Source organism: Typopeltis vanoorti, chromosome 2, assembly GCF_054136105.1.
Source record: "Typopeltis vanoorti isolate ZY-2024b chromosome 2, IOZ_Tvanoo_1.0, whole genome shotgun sequence".
Classification (NCBI taxonomy): domain Eukaryota; kingdom Metazoa; phylum Arthropoda; class Arachnida; order Uropygi; family Thelyphonidae; genus Typopeltis; species Typopeltis vanoorti.
Genome location: NC_143550.1, coordinates 48768315 through 48793849, shown reverse-complemented (window position 1 = coordinate 48793849; position 25535 = coordinate 48768315). Strand labels below are relative to the sequence as shown.

General features: G+C 36.6%; 1 protein-coding gene across 1 annotated transcript in view; it reads right to left on the bottom strand.

Annotated features, from left to right (window-relative positions):
- Nucleotides 1-25535, bottom strand: part of LOC150108990 (arf-GAP with dual PH domain-containing protein 1-like) — a 165566-nt gene that overhangs the window by 68375 nt on the left and 71656 nt on the right. The window contains exons 4-5 of the mRNA XM_090401433.1: nt 23953-24171; nt 4021-4243 (exon numbers count right to left, since the gene is read on the bottom strand). Coding sequence (XP_090257559.1) covers nt 4021-4243; nt 23953-24171 — 442 coding nt within the window. The remainder of the gene's footprint in view (nt 1-4020; nt 4244-23952; nt 24172-25535) is intronic.

The window sequence follows — 25535 nt, the reverse complement described above, 5'->3', positions numbered from 1 at the left end:
AGCTCTGTTGGTGAGGAGGATAGCTGCCCGCGTCCCGTTTAACGAATTTCCATATCTCGTACGATCGCTTGCGGAAATATGTGGCAGAGCACATCGAATCTGTCAATTGCAGACAACAACATCCATATGGTCATGGATTGTACATCACAACATAATGAATACAAGCAGCACACAGGACGGATATAAATAAAACCACCACACGATTAATGAATCTGCCAAATTTATGTTGACCACTGTTGTGCCTCTGAATAAAACAGGATGGATCTAATTAAAACGACCATCATAACATGATTAGTACAAATCACATGTGCACAGTATATACGGCACATGGTCGCTGGCAGGAAAATGCGCCCAACCACTCGATGGCACTTTGCGACTGACATTGTGGGTTGGACTGTTTATAAATATTGGGAAGGACCTCACATAACAGGATGTCTTAAAATTTTTTTTTGCTGATCATGGAAATCTCGTCAGAGAAATAAGGCAATTTGTATCGGCCAGAAGTGTGTGTGTGTGTGTGTGTGTGTGTGGATGGGGGGTGGGGCATTAATGGCTTTGGGATGTTCTGAGTGAAATTTTTGGGTATATGCAAGGGATGGATTGGACAGGACAAGGTATATCATCCATGATGGAATCCATGGATGTTAAGTTCATATCAGTATTACGATTAATGGAGTAAGATAAGAACAACATTTTCCCCTTGTCTCACAATGCACTTAGCGAATGGAGTAGTTTACATATCGCAGGTTGAATCAGAGAGTGCATGAAGATAAAAGTTGTTGTGGGGCTAGCTTCATGAGTATGGGCAGATGAATGGGGATAACATATAAAATTTAAAGTTGCTGTGGGTAGATGAATGGAGATTAAAGATAAAAGTCATTGTGGGCAGATGAATGAAGGTATCAGCGGGACGGCACTGACATTCCCCATTCATTTTCCCATGGTATCATCGCGCTAGAAAAGTTGTTGTGGGGTGAGCTTAATCAGCATGGGCAGATGAATGGGGATAGAATATAAAATATAAAAGTTGCTGTGGGCAGATGAATGGGGATATCAGCGGAACGACGCTGACATACCCATCCATTTATCCACAGCAAATCGGAAACTGATACCTTTATTTGTTTAATAAAAATTAAAACTTTGTTCAGTGATGATACATTTTTAATCATTTACTTCCAACTTATTATGTTTCCATATGTATTCAAAACATACTTTTAGATTTATTATGTTATAAAAGGCACAGTTTTTCCAAAATGTTGGTAATTCCCACATACATTAAAAAAATAAAAATTACATAACTTAGTGGTCCGTAGAATTGTTTTTAGGCATTTTACTGGTCCTTGAGCTTAGAAAGGTTGAGAAACGCTGACCTAGAGCATTCTAGATATGCTCAATTGGATTAAGATCAGGAGACCTGGCTGGCCAGTCCACACACAACATTCTCTCTCTCTCTCTCTCTTCTTGAAGACATTGGTCCATGAGCTTTGCTTAATGAGGATGAGCATTATTGTCTTGTAGGATAAATGTGTCTCCTATTGCGCCCACATAATGATGAACACAGAGGTCCACAACCTCAGTTCTATAAACTGCAGCATTTGTGGTTCTACTAGGAAGCACATACAGGTGGTTGATGCACCCACCCAAGAGATGCCTTCCCAGACCATCACATTACCTCCACCATGTGTCACTTTCACAGATATTTGAGCAATGATAACATGTCCCTGATTCTCTCCAGATCAAAACATGCCTGAAATATAGAGAAAATTGGGCTCATTTGTAAGCAACATAGTGACCACCACCACTGGTCTTGAGTCCAGCTGATGTGGAGCCCAACCCATTTCAAACGTTCTCTCCTGTGGCATGAAGATGGGGTGGTACACAGACTACTAGTCACCCAGCATACAGATGCCACCTTTGTGTGAAGCCTTCACATCAATGTTCTTGTAGCTGATGTGAGGTCAGTTCATAGTAAATTTAAAGTAGCACTCTGTTTCAGTCAACAAATAATCAGAGATATAGGTCATCCACTGCAGTTGTAGCCTTTCTTCACTGTATCTCTGAGAGAGTCAGATGCTGTTTGTGACTTTAAAATTGGTTCCTCAATTTATGTCTAGCTACCTCCATGACTTTGGCTGCTCTTTAGTGACCACCACTAGTCTTGGGTCCAGCTGATGTGGAGCCCAGCCCATTTCAAACATTCTCTCCTGTAGCATGAGGATAAGAGTACAAAGACTACTGGTTGCACAGCATGCAGACACCATTTGTGAAGCCTTCTATGCATAGCAGAAGCAGACACCATTTGTGAAGCCTTCTATGCATAACAGAAGCAGACACCATTTGTGAAGCCTTCTATGCATAACAGAAGCAGACACCAATGTTCTTGTAGCTGACACGAGGTCAGTTCATAGCAAATTTGAAGTGACACTCCCGTTTCAGTCAGCAGATAATCAGAGATATAAGTCACCTACTGCAGTTGTAACTTGGAGCCTTTCTTCACTGTATCTCTGGGAGAGTCAGATGCCATTTGTGACTGTTGGAATTGGTTCTTCCCAGTTTGTGAACCATGGAATGACTCACATGCAATGTCTAGCTACTCCCATGAATTTGGCTGCTCTCTAGTCTTATGATGACAGCTCACCACCTAAATTCATTGGTTAAATGATGTCCTGCAGCCATATCCAGGAATTTAGTTATCACAAATTCTCATTCTCACTCCAGACAAGAAATGGTAAACCACCCCCCAAAAAAAACTTTTATGCCATGGCTTATTTGCATATACTGCTGATAACACCACTCATTTGTATGACTCAACATTACTTTTTACATAATGTACCTGACTTTAATATGCTTTTTTATTTATCCCCACCAAGTTATTGCAATTTTACTCTTTGTTCCTTAATTTATAGAAAACGATGTAACTAGGATGATGAAACAATATTTTTACCGAATTCCCACTTTATGCCTAACTTATATCTTGCACTACCAAATGTGTTCAAGATTGATTTTATGTTTGTGAAGATAAAATCATTTCCACAATCACAGCACAAAAACAAATTATATTTAGAGAAAAAAAAATAAAAATAAAAATAAAAACCAAACAGCAGATGAGCCACATAACGAGTGAGTAATCATCCCTTGGGCCAAATCAGTATTTATAACGAGCTTTACTGCTGTAACGAATGGCTTATATTCATTCCTACTCTTAGATATCTTACACTGTCGCATCATTTTTTTATTTTCAAAAATTGTGTGTGTGTGTATAAATACTGATATGTTCAATAGTGCTAAATTATTTACATGGTTTCCTCTAGTTTGATGGTTTTATGCTTGTTGGATAAGGGTGCAGCAGAACATGATTACTGCAGACTGACTATACTTCACTGAAGCTCGGTACACATCATACTGCACAGGCCTGAATATCAATTCCGTCAGTGTTACGCTTACAAATTTTAGAATTACCTTGCCTAATCATAATTTGCTTTGTATGTATATAAATGATACACTAATTATTTGCTGACAGTGAATTCAACATCTCATATAGTAAGCGTATAGTTAAATGCATACTATACAGACCATATATATACATAAATATCTGTGACATATGTAAAAATTTCCTCAAGTGATGAAATGAGTTCAAAGGACAGTTATAAATCATCATTTTGGTGTTTTGATCTTGTGGCAGAAATATATAAAATGTTTCTTAAGGGCAAGGGAAGTTTAGCCTACTTAAACCACATTCTGCATATGCCACTAGTCAAGATATACAAAGATTATGCTAAATATAGACATCAAAATATAAATACTCAATGAAAATAATATGGATTTGAGTAATACATGTAGGAACACAGAGAACTGTTTATACACAGAAAATTTAAGAAATATATTAAAGAATATGCTTTTTATATCATGAAAATACTTCTCAAAGAAAACAACAAATCAGGGCAGATGAAACCATCTAAGATTGTTAAACTTTTTTTCCAGTTCTTATTCATTTCCATTTGGATTTTTTTTCTGACTTACTAATGTTATCTTGAGGAGTGAGAGGTCTTTCTATTACATTTTGAAGCAATTTAATCCATTCTTCCCGTTCTTCTTCACTTTCTGCTCCAAGTAAGAATGTTCTATCTCGAGTACGAAGAGTAAAGCCATATCCCTGCTCTTTTAATCCAGGTTGAATACCCTTTCTTACAGCAAACCCATCAAAATGATGACCTATGAATATTTCTCCTTTTGCATATGGATCCTGAGGAAAATGAATTAAAAAATTACATACTAGATTTTGAATTACACTTCAGTTATATATCTTTATTCCAAATGAAGTTTATTTAAGTTTAATCCTCTGCTGATGATAACACATCAGTTACTAGGAAAAGAAATGTAAACTAAGGACATGAAAAAATAATTAACCAGATGAACCAACAAGGACTATTTCTGGTCATGTCTCATGGCTATCTTTAGTCAACTATATCACCATTTTATAAATTTAATTTTGTGCATTGAAATGGCCATAAATTTGTGTTGTCTTTACACTTAAAGCACACTACAGGTTCTCATCAAAAAACATATTGTCTAAATTTTAATCACACATGCAAACACAAGCATAGCATTACCAAATTACAACCTTTAAAGGTTTTAGAGCTTTCTGTGCTTTTAACAGAACATTCACTTTCATGTTGGTGTAGCCCTGCAGTGCATTAGATACCTGAGAATAGGTGAGTCCAGTGAATGTTTCTATGTCATTATTTTGTAGCCTATGATAAGGTTTCTGTTGATTGTGATATTATCGAAAATGTAGCAGACTGTGCTAATTGATGGCAATGACAAAACTGAGAGCAGTGAGTGTGAACCAATGTAATAACTTATCAGAGGCACATATTCCAGGTGTGCTAGGTGTGAGGTGCACACTTATGGAAATAGTAATATCACTTTATATTTTTGCATTTATTCTTGTTAAAGACTCCCCTAATTGTTTCTTGGCTTTGCATGATTCCTAAAATTAAATACAATATACTAATGCTTCATGAAGAGGACACTTTTCAATGTGTATAAACATTGCATCACACTTGCGTTAAAAGCCCAGGTGTGTGGTCACAACACCTTTGAGCCCTTTGAATAGATATACAGATGGTGCACCCAATCAAATTCTTAGCATTTCAATGGTTTCAAACCACCCAGAAGGGAAGGCAGGATGTGTGTGCTGAGACAAATAGCATCTAGAAATCAGTGGCTGTGATTGGTTATTGTTTGTGTCAACCAATCCATTTGAATGTTGTCTTTGTCATTAGTTGCTGTTTCTGTGAAGTGTGAACTGACATGTTTAAGACACCAATATAGATAAGGTTTTAATATATAATTTTCTATAAATAATTCATAACTTTTTTTTTGCCTATATTCAGCCCAGAAAAAAAAATAATTTCCCAAGTGATTACTTTTTCTGATTTCTGTGATTATTATATGGCTGTATTTATAAATAGTATCAAAATTCAAATTATCCGTGTCTCACTCTAGTATTTGAAAAGAATAATTTAAGATCACCACAAAGCACAAACTCTTTGTGCTTCTCACATAAACAGCATGCATGAAGCATAGCTATTGTTCATTTGACTTTTATGCTTGCCATATTTAAAATTATAGTAATTGATAAATTTAAGTATTCAAAGTTATCCTTCAATTAATTGCATTGGACCAATTACGATGAGCACTGATGTGCTATGCACTCTTAAAACTTTCATGCATCAATAAAAATGCAATCATACAGTCAAATTGATGTGAATTTTGTAGAATGGCATAAGCCACTCGACAGCACTCTACTCTACCTAACTTTAGGCTCCTAAGCATTTTAGATGGGTACATTTAATAATTTTTATATGCAAACATTCACTGTACCCATTTTCAGGTATTTAATGCATTGCATCTCCAGTATGAATATGAAAACAAATGCTATTTAAAAGTACAGAAGCTCTGAACCCTTGAAAGTTGTAATTCAGTAACGATATGCTTATGTTTCTGTGTGATTTAAAAAAAAAGTATATGGCATGTTTTTTTCTGAGAAGGATCTGCATAGTGTTGTTAAAGTGTGAAGACACAAATGCATATGACCAATATTTTTCAAAAGTAACAGAACTGAGAAAAATTAATAGTATGCTTGTTTACTAACATAATGTGTGCATGTTTAGTAAAGATTAATACCATTTAATTATCAAATTACTGATGTATGCTTGGGGGTTCAGGATATGATAATACTACAAGCCTTTAATGAACTAAAAAATGAAAATAAACATCATTACCATCTGACTCTCAACAAATTAATCTTCCTCCAAATTAATCTGTTATCTACCAGGGCTCCAATACTCAAATCTTATATTCTTGCTTTCTAAGGTACTTCTTACTATATCAGTCAACGAAGATCTTGGTCTTCCTCTGGGTCTTTTACTTGCCATCCTGGTAAGTGCTTCTTTTTGCTAATCTTTCCTTTTCCATTCTGTTTAAGTGACCATGCCACCTGAAATTAGCTCTACTAACACATTCCTGAATGCTAACAATGTCTTGTTCCTTCCTTCCTAATATCCTCATTTTTAATATGGCTCTGTCATTGATGCCAAATGTTCACTCCTCTAATTTTTTTTCAAAACTCTTATATTTGTGGCCACTAAACTGATCAAATGTCACATTTTTAATTCTGTTCTCAGATCCACTGATTTCAATGCTGTCTTGTAGAAACTAGTTTAGTGTTTTAACTAATTTCTCTCTTATTCCATATATATTTATTTAGTTAACTTCCTATCATACCAGCTTTGCTAATTTTGTTGCCTTTTTCCATATTTAATGGAAAAAGCTAACTTTAATAGGTAACTTTAATGAACTAAAAATTGAAAATAAACAGTTTAAAATTTATTTGTCACTTGGTTAGACTATAATAAATTTAGTTTAATCCTTTATCCAAGTGTGAGAAAAAAGTTTGCGCCTGAAAATATCTTCAGGACTGGGGTAAGGCAGTACAACACCGGGCAATTCGTAGCAAAGGTGGACCAAGCCAACATCACCTCTATCTCAGTATCTCTCATAATGCAAAACACATCTCCTTGCAAATATGTATAATGTTATGCATTAAGGGAAGGGCCACTACCCAGACTAGTTTTGACCTTTATTGAGGTCTCCTCAGTGGGAGCCAGGCCCAGAAGTGGAGATACCAGGCAGAAGCAATAGCAAGGTCATCTTTACCTATAGGAGTTGTTAAACAGTGTGCCACCTTTTTATTATCCCAGTCTTGAAGATATTTTCAGGCACAAACTTTGTTTGCTCACACTTGGATAAAGGATTAAACTAAATTTATTATAGTCTAACCAAGTGAAAAATAAACTTTCAACATCTTTCTCTAAATCCAGAGTAATTTAATCCACTTCTGCGCCTGGCTCCACTGAGGAGACCTCAATAAAGGTCGAAACTAGTCTGAGTAGTGGCCCTTCCCTTAATGCATAACATTATACATATCCGCATGGAGAAGTGTTTTGCATTATGGGAGATAATACTGAAATAGGGGTGATGTTGGCTTGGTCCACCTTTGCTACGAGTTGCCCGGTGTTGTACTACCTTACTCCAGTCCTGAAGATATTTTCAGGCACAAACTTTGTTTGTTCACACTTGGAATAAAGGATTAAACTAAATTTATTATAGTCTAACCAAGTGAAAAATAAACTTTCAACATCTTTCTCTAAATCCAGAGTAATTTAATAAAAAGGTGGCACACCGTTTGGCAACTCGCATAGGTAAAGATGACCTTGCTATTGCTTCTGCCTGGAATCTCCACTTCTGGGCCTGGCTCCCAGTGAGGAGACTAGGTCCACTGAGGACCCACAAGGTGAAAACTAGTCTGGTTAGTGGCCCTTCCCTTAATGCATAACATTATACATATCCACAAGGAGATGTATTTTGCATTATGGGAGATACCGAGATAGGGGTGATGTTGGCTTGGTCCACCTTTGCTACGAGTTACCTGGTGTTGTACTGCCTTACCCCAGTCCTGAAGATATTTTCAGGCGCAAACTTTGTTTGTTCACACTTGGATAAAGGATTAAACTAAATTTATTGTGTTCTACATTCAGGATACGCTTTACACATTTTTTAGTGTTGTTACCTATTTTCATGCATAAGTTTGTTACAGCAATTATTCAATTTAGTTAAGGAATTCAGCAGACTTCTACTGGATTTGCTTAGGAGTACATCATTATCATCTGCAAAAAAAGTAAAGAGCTGAGTTGAATATCTCTAATTTTGATAACAGGCCTCGTCTCACTTTGCCTCACAGTGTGATCCATGTAGATAATTAATAACAGTGCAGAAAATGTGCATCCCTGTCTCACACCTGATTTCATATCAAACAATCTTCCTGCACCCCTTTCAAGAAATATATATAGACTATGTATTGATTGATTAAAATATACCATTCACACCTATAAAGTGTATTGTTCTGAACAGCTTTTCTCTTAGTACCTTGTTATATGCCTTTTCCATATCTACAAAATTTTGCTTGGTATAGTCTCATGATTTCTCAACTATTGGTTGTAAAAGTAAAATCTGTTCCTGACATCTTCTATTTGGGCTGAACCCAGCTTGTTTTCCTTTAAGTTTCCCTTATAAATTTTTTTTTATAAGGGAAACTTATTTTTCTTAGTCTCTTTATTTCCCTTTTAATAAATGGGTGCTGTGATAGCTGTATTCCAAGCATTCGTAATTCAACCTTGGGACCAGCCCTCTGAATTATGTAGTACAGCCACCGTAAAATTTTTATACCTCCATACGTGAGCATTTCTGGTTGAATATCATCTATGCCAGCTGCCTTTCCACATTTCAGGTTTTTCATGGCTTTTCTATTTCAAGTATCAATACATACTTCTGATAGCATTGCTCTTGGCTATTTTTTGCCACTGTCCTGTCACTTGTTGTTTCATTCAGTAATCTTTCAAAGCAAAGTAGTTGCTCTGGCCATCGAGAATATATTTATCTTCAGTATTTCATGCCAATTTTATCATCTGAGATTCCTTTTACAGTATTCTTATGTCCTTTTCTAAGCTTCTCCATGAGCTTTAGAACATTTTTTTTCACCTTACTGATATTTATTTTTTATATTCTTATCAAAATCTTCCCACAACTTTTGTTTAGCTGCTTTTACACATTGCTTTCTTACATTTTCTTTGTATTCTCTGAGGGCACATGCTGATTTATTTATTAGGGACATTCAGTATGCTTTCTTCTTTTCCACGACTGCTTTTTCAACTTCCTAAGTCCACCAACTGATTATTCTATCCTTGTAGACAACTTCACCAGATATTTTCCTGATCAAATTAATCAATGTTTTATTCAGAGTTTGCCAATGTAACTCCAATACTTGATGCTCCAATGCTTTTTTTTTTTTTTGTTATTCCTGAATAATATTTGTATATTTGAGTCTGCAGTTCACCTCTAGAAGCAGCTTGACTTTGATTCTTTTTGAAACTTCCTTACACAATTTTCTTTTCAACAAGATATTCAATTTTAATTTACTTAACTCCAGATTGCAACCACAATAGTCACTGTTCTTTTTCACACTCCAAATTGCAGAAAGGCCTAATTTTATGAAGCCGTTAAGTTCCCAGCCTACTGTTTGTAAGTTTGTAAATTGAGGTAAAATTATGATGTATTTAAATGGGATTTGTTCCTTCGGTATGAATGACTTCCACAAATGACTCTTTTCTGCAGCTTCTTCATTTATTTCATTAAACAAGGACTATGCCCTGTCCATGATTACTGCTTGAGTTCCAGGAATGTTGATTTGGTTCATATCATAAATCCACAGTATTAATCATTTTTTTATTTTTTCAATTACTTCACTCCTTGAATATAATATTCTTGACACTATGGCATTAACAATTCCTGTATGTGAATGCTTTATCTTATCTGTATTGGTTATTATTGCTGAAACTGTAGAAGGAATTAACTTTAATGCTTTGCACACATCAGAATAACACTCTCATTGATTCAACACTTTGAATCACTTCATTTTTTACACAATGGTAAGTGATTTTCTGCTTTTTTTTAGCTGAGGAAGATGTCAAAATGGCTCTATGTTTAGATGACATTTTTAATTTTACTCTTTAAATAATAATGCTAGTAAACCTTTCACTTTTTTTTAGCAGTCATTATGTGGTTCACAGTGGACCAAAATGTAAACAAACTGTTTTGTAATCTCTACCCACAATACCATAGAATATCAAAGAAAAGTTGATTTTGAAATGTTCATTAATTTGAATCTTCATAAAAACAAGGCCAACCTGTATTACCTTCTCTGATTTACGTATGCTTCATTCTGTCACACAGTTGCCACATGCTTTTATATGGACTGATATTCATTGTCAGAAGATGTGAAATTGTGACCCTCCTCTTTTTTGATCTATGGTTCATCTGCTGTCTCTACTGCTCCACTAATTCTGAAAATTGCTCTGACCTATTGAACTTTTTATCTAAGAAGTTTGATTTTCTACAGCTAAACTACCAGGCGAAGTCATCTTCCTTGATGAATTTAATATTTAACTTCACCTGACTCCCTTTTTCCAGCTCTACTAAGCTAGTAGAAAAGCTGGGTATAAAGCAAACTATTCCACCTCAGCAGAATTGACCTTAGCATTTTGCTTAGAAGGAGAACTAGTCAACTAGAACAGCAGATAATTCATTGCACTCATCCAAAAACTGTAAATATTTACTTAACCAGTTCTTCTAAGCATACTGCTGAGGTCACTTCTCTCATTAACTAGGACTATGATCCTGTGAAAGCTTCATCTCCACTGGAATTCTCTTCCTTTGGCCACTTTCGATTGCAAATGTTTTGCAAGACTAGGGAGCTTCAAGACTTCTAGTATCCATGATCATACCGTTTCCACTCTAGATCCAAATACTTGCTCAGAGATATTACAGAATTTATTCATGTTGGAATGAAGGATGATTGGTTTGCAGTTTACTATCATAAGGAGAGCAAAGGTTATTCTGCACCAAAGTGGAATTAAGGCCGCATTACAATATTTTCAATATCCCTCAACCTTGTTTTGCCTTGTTTTTTCAACAAGTGGCCTGAGACAAAAAAAAGAGAGCTACTTTATTCCTAACCTATAATAAAGCTTTCAACAATGGCAAAACAACCATTAACAAATCTAAATCTGAAGTTCTGAAGGTGCTAAACAGGGAAAACTTGCTTCTCACTTTTACAAATGGTAGTCATGCATTATGATTGGTTGCTTGCAAAGATCATCAGGCAAAATTTTTTTCTCCATCTGTACTTTCATCTCTCTCTCTCAGATGATGCTACTGTAACAACCAAAGAAGAAGAAGGTAGCCTCCTAGCACCATTCCTCTCTTCCAACTCTTGCATGGATGGCCATGGCAAGTCATCTCAAACCATTTCCAGGAACAATGTACTACACCCCTGTATATCCATATTTTAATGGGAATCAAAGAGGAGCACCAAATTCACATATCTGTGTTCATAAAAGTATGAATATCTTATAATAATAACAACAACAGTGATTCTCTCATATCTGAAACAATTTTTAATATACAAAATTAAAAGAAAAACATGCCAGCTATCCATATCCAGTATAAGGAGTAGCCCTGAATTTACACAACTATGTTTATAAATGTCACATCTACATGTAGAGATCTGCTAGCAGGTTGGTCTTTTCTAGCACGTAAAAAAACCCTTCAATTTATCAATGAGTTTCATTTAATCATAAAGAATGTAGAAATGCAGAATACAGAAAGGGAAAGTGGATAAATTGATTATTTTGACTGAAACCAATGAGCTGAGAGGTGAGAATGATTGTATGAGGATGTGAAAGAGTTGTTGGAAGAAGCAAAAATGAAGAGCAAGAGGGTGGAGTTTGCAAGACTGCACTGATGCCACGTTATGATAGAGGCAAACTGAGAAGGAGAGTGATGATAACTAATGAATCAATATACAGGTAATGCACAAAGAATGATGTAGGGTTTGTGGACCTATGGTGTGAATTTGATGGATGGAAAGATTTGTACAATGCTAATGTGCTGCATTTAAATGGATTTGGGGTTAGGGGTCTGGAGAGAGCTTTTGTTCACTGAGAATGTGGAAGCACAAAGTCAGGAAAACTAAAGTAATTAGGGAGGATGAAGATGTGCATGTGAAGGCACCAATGAAGCAAATGAGCAGGTTAATGAACAAAAAATGTGGAATCTAATCTTGAAATTTTGAATGGAGTAGTCAATTCAGGATGTAAAGGTGGATGGGAGCCTAAGGAGATGCTACAGTTTCTATATACTAATGCTAGAAGCATCAGAATAAGAGGGAGGCGTTTTTGGCACTGGGTAGCGCAACTCTGCCAAAAGTTATAGGAATTGGTAACAATTTGGCTAACAGCAAATAACACAGTTACAGGGAAAGAATGTGATGGATTTAGTATTTTCAGGGAGGATAGTGAGAGTATTTCCTCAATATTTTCAGGGTGGGGATCAAGGCCAACAGGACAAAATATAAAATTGGCTACTGCTATAAGCCGGGGGGGGGGGGGGGTACTAGAGATGATATGGAAGACAGGCATCAGCAAGTGCAATGAGTGCAAATCGAGTAGTTATTATGAGGGACTTCAACTTTGGAGACCTAGATTGGAAGGACAAAAGATCACATGGAAAGAAGGAAATGGAATTTATACACTTACTGAGAGATAATTACTTGAAGCAGAATGTGACAGAGGAGGCTCTGGGTATAAGAGAGTGTTGAATCTTGCTATAGGGTCAGAAGACCTGTCCATAACTAAAGTGGCTAAAGTACCTCCAATTGGGGAAAACTGATTGATTGTGTGATCTTGACTTGGGAGGTAGCAAAACATGAGGAAATCCCAGTAAAGAAGGAGTATATGTGGAACTATAAGGCAGGTGATTATGATACACTTAAGAGGTAACTTGAAGCAATACCATTGCATAAAGTTCTGCAAGGGAAGGATGTTCACAGTACACGGGAGATAGTCAAGGAATATCTGGAGGAAGCAATATCACACTGTATACCCAAGGTCAGGAGGGTAAATCAGGTATGAATGTTAGATGGATGAGTAGCATCATTATGCATGAGCTGGACCAACTAACTCATGAACAGTACAACGATCAGGCAAGGAAAGGTAACAGGTATGATAAGGAAGGCAATTCAGGTTATGAGAAGAAATTAGCTGAACAGGCAAAAGGATATCCCAAAGAGTTTTTTTGTTATGTGGCAAGTAGGAGGAAGAATGATTATGAATGAAGATGGTCAAGATAAGGTAAGAAAAAATTGTGGAGGGATTATTTTGCAAGGGTATATCATCCAAGTGATGATATTGTTATGACAGAGGTGACATGGACTGATGTGAGAACACAGGTTAATGAATTGGAAGTGTAAAATATTGCAGAATCTGAATGCAAATACAGCTGTGGGACTGGATGGGATATTGGCTCACATTTTAAGAGAATATGCACAGGAACTGGTGATGCTTTTGGCTAGACTGTTTAATTTAAGTCTCAGCTATGGCAAAGTCCCAAGAGAGTGGAAGGAGAGCAAAATAATTCCTTTAAATAAAAGAGGATCTAAGTCTGTGATAGCAAATTATAGAACAGTCAGTATCTCAGGAGTGACGGTAAAAGGTACCGAAAAAGTTGATCAAAAAGAGAATTCAAGAATATGATACTCTATGTGGAGCAGCATGGCTTTGTAAAGGGCAGGTCATGCCTTAGTAATCTATTAATTTTTTATAATAGGGTGACAGCTGAGCTGGATAAAGGAAATGGCTACATGATGACATTGCTTGATTTACAAAAGCATTTGACAGGATACCACATGGAACTATTATGCAAAATGCAACAAGTGGGGATGGATGTGAAACTGGTGATGTGGATAAAAGGATGGCTGATGGGCGGATATCAAAAAGTAGTATATGGAGGAGCAGAATCCAGAAGACAAGTGAGGTGACGTGCCACAAGGCTCTGTGCTTGGACCATCACTGCTCTTTAATATTGTACATAAACGATACAGGAAATAACTTGAAAGACGATATTCAATTGTATGCTGATGATGCAAAGTTGGGTAGTAGGGGTAATAATATCACAACATCCAAAAGGGATGTTGTGATACTATTACATCAACTATTACATAGTTTATTAAGATGATGTAGAGAGCTTGCGGGATGATTTGAATAGACTAATAATATGGGTAAAACATAATGGATGTCAATTTAATGTGGAAAAGTAATGCATTTTGGGATATAAAGATTAAAAGCTGTGTCCCACATTGAGGGAACTGTACTCCAAGAAATTGATGAAGCCAGGGATTTGGGAGTAACAGAAGACAGAGTTGAAGTTTAGAGGGCATCTTGCTACAGTAGACAGGGTAGCTCACAGGATTACTTTGTTATTGAAGAACACACTAACAAGCGGAGATAAGATAGTTATCATTTCTCTTTATAAAGCCTTGATACGACCACATCTGGATTGCTGATTTCATTAGAGGAAGAAAGATCAAGGTTAGAATCAATGCAGCAATATCAAGAGAGCAGAGAACCTGGGCTGGTGTTCCCCAGGGCTCAGTACTCAGTCTCTTACTATTTCTTTTATATGTCAATAACATTTATCCCTACCTTACAGAAGACACAAAAGAAGCTTGCTACGCAGATGATATAGCCATCTGGCACACAAGTGCTAAAATCAAAGAATCAGAGGTGATTCTAAACAAATACATGAGAGGATTAGAAAAATGGTCAGATGAACTTAAACTCAAAATCAACCCAGACAAAACAAAACTAAGCACCTTTAGTAAAGACAAAAAAAATAGACATTCCTACAATCCCAAAGTCATGATCAACAACAAGCTAATTGAAAAATTCACAAATCCAAAATATCTTGGTATTATGCTTGATCAAGAATTACATTTTGCACAATACATCTCTAATGCTTCCAACAGAGCTCGAAAAAAATTAAATATACTGAAAAGGCTTTGTGGAACAAATTGGGGCGCAAAGCCAAAAATCCTCAAAACCACTTACACTATATAATAAGGCCAATAATGGAATATGAAGCACTTATCTGGCCAGCTTCGGCCTCATCGGTAAAGAAAAAATTAGACAAAATACAAGCAAAAGCATTCAAGATTATCATTGGTGCAGTCTCATCCACTAACAACATCAGAGCCCAACAGGAATGTGGGCTCGACCTGCTGGAGGACAGATGAAAATTTACCACCATAAAATTCATAAATAATATCAGAAGCTACCAAAGCGATCATATCTCCCTAAAAACTTATGAACATTGGAATCAAAAATGCAGACTTCAAAGATCATTAACTTTACAATATGATGACACTATCAGGAAGGAAATAGGTCTTGATCAGCTAAATGCCCACATAAACAAACAACCTCTATTTTCCAGTCCTCATCATCATCATCATCATCAAATTCCTGCCATGTACCCTCAAGGGGTGTACAGGATATGATAGTACTGCATGAAAAAAATTACATCATTATTAATTTCCTATCTACAATTTTCCTCCAAATCAGTCTGTTACTTGTCAACACTCCAATATTATCAGATCTTATATTTCTATCGTCTAAAGCACTTTGTACCGTATCAATCCACCTATATCTTGGTCTTCCTCTCGGTCGTTTTCCTGCCAACCTGGCAGAGAACACTTGTTTTGCTAATCTTTCCTCGCCCATTCTGTTTAAGTGACCATACCACCTGAGATTAGCTCTGCTAACGCATTCCTGGATGCTGACAATGTCAAGTTCTTTTATAATATCCTCGTTTTTAATATGATACTGCCATTGATGCCATCTGTTCATGCCTATAATCTTTCTCAGGACTCTCATATCTGCAGTCTCTAGTCTTTGGTCAAGTGTTTTACTTCTGACCCAGCTCTCAGATCCATAAGTTAAAACTGGTTTGAACACTGTCTTGTATACAGCTAATTTAGTGTTCCGACTAATTTCTCTCTTATTCCATATGAATTTATTCAATTGACTTCCCACCATACCAGCTTTGCTGATTCTGCTGTCTATTTCTATATTTAATTTACCATCTTCACTAAAAATCGTGCCTAAATAGCTGAAATGTTTTACTTGTTCCACAGGTTCTCCATTCACAACACAGTTGACATTTTCAATGATTCTGCCTATTTTCATTGTCTTTGTCTTTTTATTGCTGACCTTCATACCATATCTATTACAAGAGCTATTCAATTTAGTCAGAGAATCTTGCAGACTTGTAGCGGATTTATTTAGAAGTATAACATCATCCGCATAAAGCAAAGAGCTGACATTAACATCTCCAATTTTGATATCATGTTTAATACCACTTTCCTTCATAATGTGATCCATATAGATAATGAATAACAGAGGGGATAATGTACATCCTTGTCTCACACCAGATTTAACATTAAACCATCTTCCTGTACTTCCTTCAATTCTAACTGCTGACTTGCAACTCAAATAAAGACTAAGTATTGCTTGATATAATGTTCCATTGACACCATATAACTGCAGCGTATTGAATAGCTTCTCTCTTGGCACCTTGTCATATGCCTTTTCCAGATCGACAAAACTTAAATACAGATCTTTGTTATATTCCCATGCTTTCTCGACTATTTGTCGTAAAGTGAAGATCTGATCCTGACAGCCTCTATTTGGCCTGAATCCAGCTTGTTCTTCACCAAGCTTTTCTTCCACAATTCTTCTCAACCGTTTCTCAAGTATACTTGCATAGATCTTGCCAGGAACACTAAGTAGGGAAATACCTCTGTAATTCTCACATGCAGTTTTATTTCCCTTTTTATATATGGGTACTATGAGAGCTCTACTCCAATCATCGGGAATTCGTCCCTCTGTCCAGGCTTTCTGAACTATGCAGTGCAGCCACTGTAAGACTCTTATACCACCATACTTCAGCATTTCTGGTCGAATATCATCTACTCCTGCTGCCTTTCCACATTTCAAGCCTTTGATGGCTTTTTCTACTTCAAGTATGGATATGTATTCCTGACTGCATGCCTGGTCAGTGTTTTTTACCACTGTGCTGTTATCACTGCTTGTTTCATTTAGCAGTTTTTCAAAGTAATTACTCCATACTTCAAGGATATCTTTTTCTCCCGTTTTCATGTCACCTTTATCATCTCTAATTCCTTTTACAGCACTCTTTCCTCCATTCTTAAGCTTCTTCAACAACCTCCAGAATATTTTGCCACCTTCTTGATATTTATTTTCTATATTCTTGCCAAAGTCCTCCCATGACTTTTGTTTAGCTAGTTTTACAGAGTGTTTAGCATTCTTGCATTTGTCTCTATATTCTCTAAGAGCACAAGCTGACTTATTTGACAGGAACTTTTGGTATGCTTTCTTCTTTTCCTTCACTGCCTCTTTAACCTCCTGTGTCCACCAAGGAGTTCTGATTTTTTTATCCTTACAAACAACCTCACCACATGCCTCTCTGGCAGAATCAATCAATGTTTTCTTCAGAGTTTGCCACTGAATCTCCAAAGTTTGATTCCTGTTCCCAAACTCTTTCATTTTTCCTTCAATAATCTTTGTGTATTTTAGTCTACAGCTCACATCTGAGAGCTGCTCAACTTTTATTCGCTTTAAAACTTTCTTACATGTTATTCTTTTCAATATGAAATTCAATTTTATCCTGCTCAAGACTAAATAGTGATCACTTCCAATTTCAAATCCTCTGTACACTCTGGTGTCCTGCACCAGGGAGAAAACATCACTATCAACAATAACATAGTCAATGAGACTTTTCTTATTCCTTGCCTCTTCTCTCCATGTGAATTTGTGCACATTTTTATGTTGGAACATGGTGTTAGTAATAACCAGTCCATGTCCTGAGCAGAAATCCAACAGATATTTGCCATTATTATTAGCTTTGCTCTTTTCTCCAAATTTTCCCAAAATATTTTTGTATGTCTCACAATCATTTCCTACTCTGCTATTTAGATCCCCAACAAGGACCAACTTTTCATTTTTCATTGTGTCAGTTGCTTTTTCTAAAGCCTCAAAAAATTCCTCCACTTCTACCTTAGTAGAACCTTCTGTGGGACCATAGGCACAAATAAGTCTCATTGTCCAGTTCCCCATTCTCATATTTGCCCACATTACTCTACTTGAGACTGACTGCCATTCAAGAAGATTAGCCTCGTATTTTGTGTTGAATACTATGGCTACTCCTTCTTTTCCTTGATTGTCATTGCCTGAATATAACATTTTGTATTTATTGCTCAGAAAGATCTCACCAGTTTTGGTCTTTTTTGTTTCAGTCAACCCTATTATATCGATCTGGTACTTATCTAATTCCTCAGCTAGCTCCATTTCTTTGCCATTCAGGCTTCTTACATTGATTGTACCGATCTTTAACTCTGGTGATGTTGAGTTGGGGTTTATTTTCAGATTTGTTCCAGTAGCTGACTTTTCGCTGTTCGCCCTGGTTCCCTGGCGAAAACAACGGGGGCCTTGTTTAACCGGGCGACGCCCCAGCCGGCATGAAATTTTGTCATGTTGTACCATCATTCTATATTTTGGTTTAACCAATAAGAATACAATTTGGTCGGCTAAATCCCAAATTGCCAGCCCATCCTCGTCCGTTCAGTATCCAAGTAGATACCCAACAGGGTGCACCACGAGAAGGTGAGGATTGGACATTAGGTCAGAAGCCCTGGTCGGTTCTCCGCATTCCTTTAAAGGCTATGTGGAGGTCTCCTCTCAGTTATACAGCTTTGACCCTTAAGCACCCCTTTTTCCAGTCCTTTACCTCCAAATACCTCCATAAATCTAAACCTTACCAAACTCTCTACAAAAAAAGAATCTAAAGAAATACTCAAAGAAAAAGGCCTAAATACTATCAACCTTCTTTCATCCTCCAAACAGGTTATTTGTTATACCGATGGATCGTCAGACACCAATATGATTAACGGAGGCACTGGTGTTCTCCTTCTACTCCCAAAAGGTGAAAAACTTTCAATAAAAGTTGGATCTGGGAGAATTGCTTCAAATTTTACCAGCGAATTTTACGCAATAAATAAAGCACTCGAAGACTACTTAAAATTATCATCATGTCAACAATCTGAGGGAATTATAATTTACAGCGACTCAAGATCAGCTATGGAGGCAATCAAAAATGGCAATACCAAGCTCACACAAGACACCCATAAACTCTTAAATCAACTAAAGTGTTTAGGAAAAAGTTGTATTTTACAACGGATTCCTGCTCATGCAGGCATTGATTACAATGAAGCAACTGATAAATTAGCAAAAGAGGCCAGAGAACTCAACAAAGAAACTCACATGATAACTCTTGTTGATGCTAACACATTAGCAAAAGCTAAACTAATTCCACTGAAATCAGTGATACAACATCAAATTCCCAAAATCAATGCTGACAGAAAGACCTCCACCATGACAGCAAGACTACGAACAGGACATTACAGAGGAACGAAAATCAACACAGATCATATGAGAACATATAAAAACTGCCCCAATACTGAACTGACACCCACTCACATCTTTACCCGTCCAGCAATTACAGCAGTCTTGCAAGAAATAGATCCTAATCCTGAACAACAGCTCTATACAAACAAAATCATCAACATAGCCAAAGCAGTTCAAGGAGCACATGGAAACATCTAAGACTCTTCAAAGGACAAGACAACAAAAACAACCACATCTGGATTACTGTGTCAGGTCTGATCATCTGGGTTTCTTGGGGATGAGGAAGTAACCAAGATGGTGAGTGGTGGTGGTGGGGGGGTTGAGGACAGATTTATGGTGCAGGGTTAATGTTTCAGCACTTGGTTAGCAGGAGAAGAACAAGAGGTCACCCATGGAAATTGGGTAAGAGTGTGGTTGGCAAGGGCATGAGGACTTGATTTTTTCACTTGAAGAGTGATGAATGAATGGAATGGGTTGCTGAGTCAGTTGTACGTGCATTGTCTATTGATTTCAAGGTATGATAAATATTGTGTTGATAGTCTGAGTCTTAGAACCCCATACAGGTGCCTATGCAACAATAATAATACAGATGACATTAGTCCTTCAGCTTCTAAGATAAATTATTCTTGAATTCATATTGCTAAGATGTGGATTTAAGCTTTAAACTAATTTGAAGAGGGGTGCTTAAGGGTCAAAGCTGTATAACTGAGAGGAGACCTCCACATAGCCTTTAAAGGAATGCGGAGAACCGACCAGGGCTTCTAACCTAACGTCCAATCCCCACCTCCTCGTGGTGCACCCTGTTGGGTATCTACTTTTGATACTGAACGAACGAGGATGGGCTGGCAATTTGGGATTTAGCCGACCAAATTGTATTCTTATTGGTTAAACCAAAATAAAAAATGATGGTACAACATGACAAAATTTCATGCCGGCTGGGGCATCGCCCGGTTAAACAAGGCCCCCATTGTTTTCGCCAGGGAACCAGGGCGAACAGCGAAAAGTCAGCTACTGGAACAAATCTGAAAACAAACCCCAACTCAACATCACCAGAGTTAAAGTTCGGCACTATCAACGTAAGAAGCCTGAATGGCAAAGAAATGGAGCTAGCTGAGGAATTAGATAAGTACCAGATCGACATAATAGGGGTGACTGAAACAAAAAAGACCAAAACTGGTGAGATCTTTCTGAGCAATAAATACAAAATGTTATATTCAGGCAATGACAATCAAGGAAAAGAAGGAGTAGCCATAGTATTCAACATAAAATACGAGGCTAATCTTCTTGAATGGCAGTCAGTCTCAAGTAGAGTAATGTGGGGAAATATGAGAATGGGGAACTGGACAATGAGACTTATTTGTGCCTATGGTCCCACAGAAGGTTCTACTAAGGTAGAAGTGGAGGAATTTTTTGAGGCTTTAGAAAAAACAACTGACACAATGAAAAAGGAAAAGTTGGTCCTTGTTGAGGATCTAAATAGCAGAGCAGGAAATGATTGTGAGACATACAAAAATATTTTGGGAAAATTTGGAGATTAGAGCAAAACTAATAATAATGGCAAATATCTGTTGGATTTCTGCTCAGGACATGGACTGGTTATTACTAACACCATGTTCCAACATAAAAATGTGCACAAATTCACATGGAGAGAAGAGGCAAGGAATAAGAAAAGTCTCATTGACTATGTTATTGTTGATAGTGATGTTTTCTCCCTGGTGCAGGACACCAGAGTGTACAGAGGATTTGAAATTGGAAGTGATCACTATTTAGTCTTGAGCAGGATAAAATTGAATTTCATATTGAAAAGAATAACATGTAAGAAAGTTTTAAAGCGAATAAAAGTTGAGCAGCTCTCAGATGTAAACTGTAGACTAAAATACAGAAATATTATTGAAAAGAAAATGAAAGAGTTTGAGAACAGGAATCAAACCTTGGAGATTCAGTGGCAAACTCTGAAGGAAACATTGATTGATTCTGCCAGAGAGGCATGTGGTGAGGTTGTATGCAAGGATAAAAAAATCAGAACTCCCTGGTGGACATAGGAAGTTAAAGAGGCAGTAAAGGAAAAGAAGAAAGCATATCAAAAGTTCCTGGCAAATAAGTCAGCTTTTACTCTTACAGAATACAGAGACAAATGTAAGAAAGCTAAACAGTGTGTAAAACTAGCTAAACAAAAGTCATGGGAGGACTTTCGCAAGAATATAGAATATAAATATCAAGAAGGTGGAAAAATATTCTGGAGGTTGTTGAAGAAGCTTAGGAATGGAGGAAAGAGTGCTGTAAAAGGAATTAGAGATGATAAAGGTGACATGAAAATAGGAGAAAAAGATATCCTTGAAGTATGGAGTAATTACTTTGAAAAACTGCTAAATGAAACAAGCAGTGATGACAGCACAGTGATAAAAAACACTGACCAGGCATGCAGTCAGTAATACATATCCATACTTGAAGTAGAAAAAGCCATCAAAGGCTTGAAATGTGGAAAGGCAGCAGGAGTAGATGATATTTGACCAGAAATGCTGAAGTATGGTGGTATAAGAGTCTTACAGTGGCTGCACTGCATAGTTCAGAAAGCCTGGACAGAGGGACGAATTCCCGATGATTGGAGTAGAGCTCTCATAGTACCTATATATAAAAAGGGAAATAAAACTGAATGTGAGAATTACAGAGGTGTTTCCCTACTGAGTGTTCCTGGTAAGATCTATGCAAGTATACTTGAGAAACGGTTGAGAAGAATTGTGGAAGAAAAGCTTGGTGAAGAACAAGCTGGATTCAGGCCAAATAGAGGCTGTCAGGATCAGATCTTCACTTTACGACAAATAGTCGAGAAAGCATGGGAATATAACAAAGATCTGTATTTAAGTTTTGTCGATTTGGAAAAGGCATATGACAAGGTGCCAAGAGAGAAGTTATTCAATATGCTGCAGTTATATGGTGTCAATGGGGCATTATATCAAGCAATACTTAGTCTTTATTTGAGTTGTAAGTCAGCAGTTAGAATTGAAGGAAGTACAGGAAGATGGTTTAATGTTAAATCTGGTGTGAGACAAGGATGTACATTATCCCCTCTGTTATTCATTATCTATATGGATCACATTATGAAGGAATGTGGTATTAAACCTGATATCAAAATGAGATGTTAATGTCAGCTCTTTGCTTTATGCGGATGATGTTATACTTCTAAATAAATCCGCTACAAGTCTGCAAGATTCTCTGACTAAATTGAATAGCTGTTGTAATAGATATGGTATGAAGGTCAGCAATAAAAAGACAATGAAAATAGGCAGAATCACTGAAAATGTCAACTGTGTTGTGAATGGAGAACCTGTGGAACAAGAAAAACATTTCAGCTACTTAGGCATGATTTTTACTGAAGATGGTAAATTAAATATAGAAATAGACAACAGAATCAACAAAGCTGGTATGGTGGGAAGTCAATTGAATAAATTCATATGGAATAAGAAAGAAATTAGTTGGAACACTAAATTAGCTGTATATAAGACGGTGTTCAAACCAGTTTTAACTTATGGATCTGAGAGCTGGGTCAGAAGTAAAACACTTGACCAAAGACTAGAGACCGCAGATATGAGAGTCCTGAGAAAGATTAGAGGCGTGAACAGATGGCATCAATGGCAATATCATATTAAAAATGAGGATATTAGGAAAGAACTTGACATTGTCAGTATCCAGGAATGCGTTAGCAGAGCTAATCTCAGGTGGTATGGTCACTTAAATAGAATGGGAGAGGAAAGATTAGCAAAACAAGTGTTCTCTGTCAGGTTGGCAGGAAAACGACCCAGAGGAAGACCAAGATATAGGTGGATTGATACGGTACAAAGTGCCTTAGACGATAGAAATATAAGATCTGATAATGTTGGAGTCTTGACAAGTAACAGACTGATTTGGAGGAAAATTGTAGATAGGAAGTTAGTAATGATGTAATTTTTTCATGTAGTACTGTCATATCCTGTACACCCCTTGAGGGTACATGGCAGGAATTTGATGATGATGATGACTAATTTGAAGATTATAAACTTGTGAATGGATTCAGAATAAGAAAGGAATAAGCAAAATAACATTCTAGGTGATAATCCCTCTCTCCATCCCAAGAAGCCTGGTGGTATTTACAGGATATAATTTCATTGACATTCATCCACAGAAAGTGCATATCTATTATGCTAAATTGCTTTATGCTTTATGAAAATATGTGGAAACTGATGGGGTCAACTATCACTAAAGCAAACATAACTATGATTTCAGTGAACATTGATTATAGTGATTTCATTGATTATAACATAACTAAAAGTGTCTGTCAAAGTCCTATAGAATCAATGCCTTGCAAAAGGATATTCTCTATGTACTAAGCTATTCCTTTAGTCTCTAAATGTTTGATGTTGTGAGAGTTAACTGTTATCTCTTAATCAAAATTATCAATAATAATAATAATGTCTCCTACCATAGGATTTTCTAAATACATTAACTTCCGGTCATCAAGAGTAAACCATCGTAATTTGTAGGAGTCACTAGGCCGGGGACCTGTTTTGTGTAGCCATCCTTCTTTTAAGAAGTCTCGCGTGAGATGATGTGCTAATTCAATCTCTAAGGTACCAGGATAAGCAACCCGCAACCGATGAAGTTTAGCTGAGCGGATGGCCATGTACCAATCTACAATGGTCTATACAAAAAAGGAAAGAATAAAATAAATAAGAAAAATTGATACATCCATATTTGCAATGCATATGTTTAAGCATAAATAACATGACAAACCATTAACTATCAAGCTTCCTCTGCCTCCACTCTGCTCCAGATATGTATAGTAAAAAATACTAATGGCAAAATTTCATTTCTCACATGAGTTATAAATAGGATAATATATTATACATGTACATACACACTCTGTCCAAAAAAAAAAAAGAAACTGAACTTTTGATAGAAAATAAAACACAAGCCAATTATAATTTATTCAAATAATTTATTTCAATCAATATACTCTCCCTCAGCTTTGATACAGCATTTGGCATGATCAATTAATTTGTTAAATTAGTTTTTTATATCGGTTTTTGGGATAATGTTGAGGGTTGTGGTTACTGCTGCTTGAACATTTTCAATGTCGTATCGCTTTCCTTTCATTGGCAAATAAGTTAGGGGAAGAGAAAGAAGTCATAAGATGCTAAATCAGGTGAATACAGTGAGTTCGAGTCCTTACAAGCGGGTTTAATGAGATCCTTGCAGTGTTCAATTCGATACATTTTTTGGTTGTCTGTCAACTTGTGGGGAACAAATCGCAAATTCAATTTACAAAGGCCCAAATTCTCGGTCAAAATGTTGTGCACATGATTTTGGAATCTTCAATCAATCTCATGGACGATTTTGGGTTTTCTTTGATGAAATCATGCACTTTTTGGATGTTAACTTCACTCAGTCCAGTTTTTTAGATGGCGCAGCTTTTAGTCGTCTTCAAACTTCTCACGACCACTTTGAAATTGCTTAAACCACTAGTAAACTTGAGTACGAGACAAGCATTCATCACTGTATGCTTTTTGAAGCATTTTGGTAAAACTTTTACCAAGTTTAACACAAAAGTCAACCGCAACTCTCTGTTTGAAACTAATTTTCCGACCATTCATCAAAACACAGTCACTCTTGGCACTATAACTCGGCTTCTAATAAAACAAATGCCACAAACAGTTGACACAACACTAATGAAGGTTGGTGCTTTCGAAAACAAAAAGATATGACAGGTGGCGCCACTAGTTTCTTCTATTTTCGAAAAGTTCGGTTTCTTTTTGGACAGAGGGCGTACAACAATTACATATTCCAAATTTGATCAAAATCTAAAATTGCACTAGTTGTAAGTGCAGAGGAAAAGAAAAACAATGCATTTTTGAACCTTATTATTATTTTTTTTTCACATAAGTGCTCCAGTTGATAAAAGTTGCTAATAGACAAACCATGTCCTGTTGAACTCTTCTGTCAAATAAAAGTAGCAGCCAATATTCAACATAATATAAAAAGAGGTTAAATTTTAGGCCTAATGAA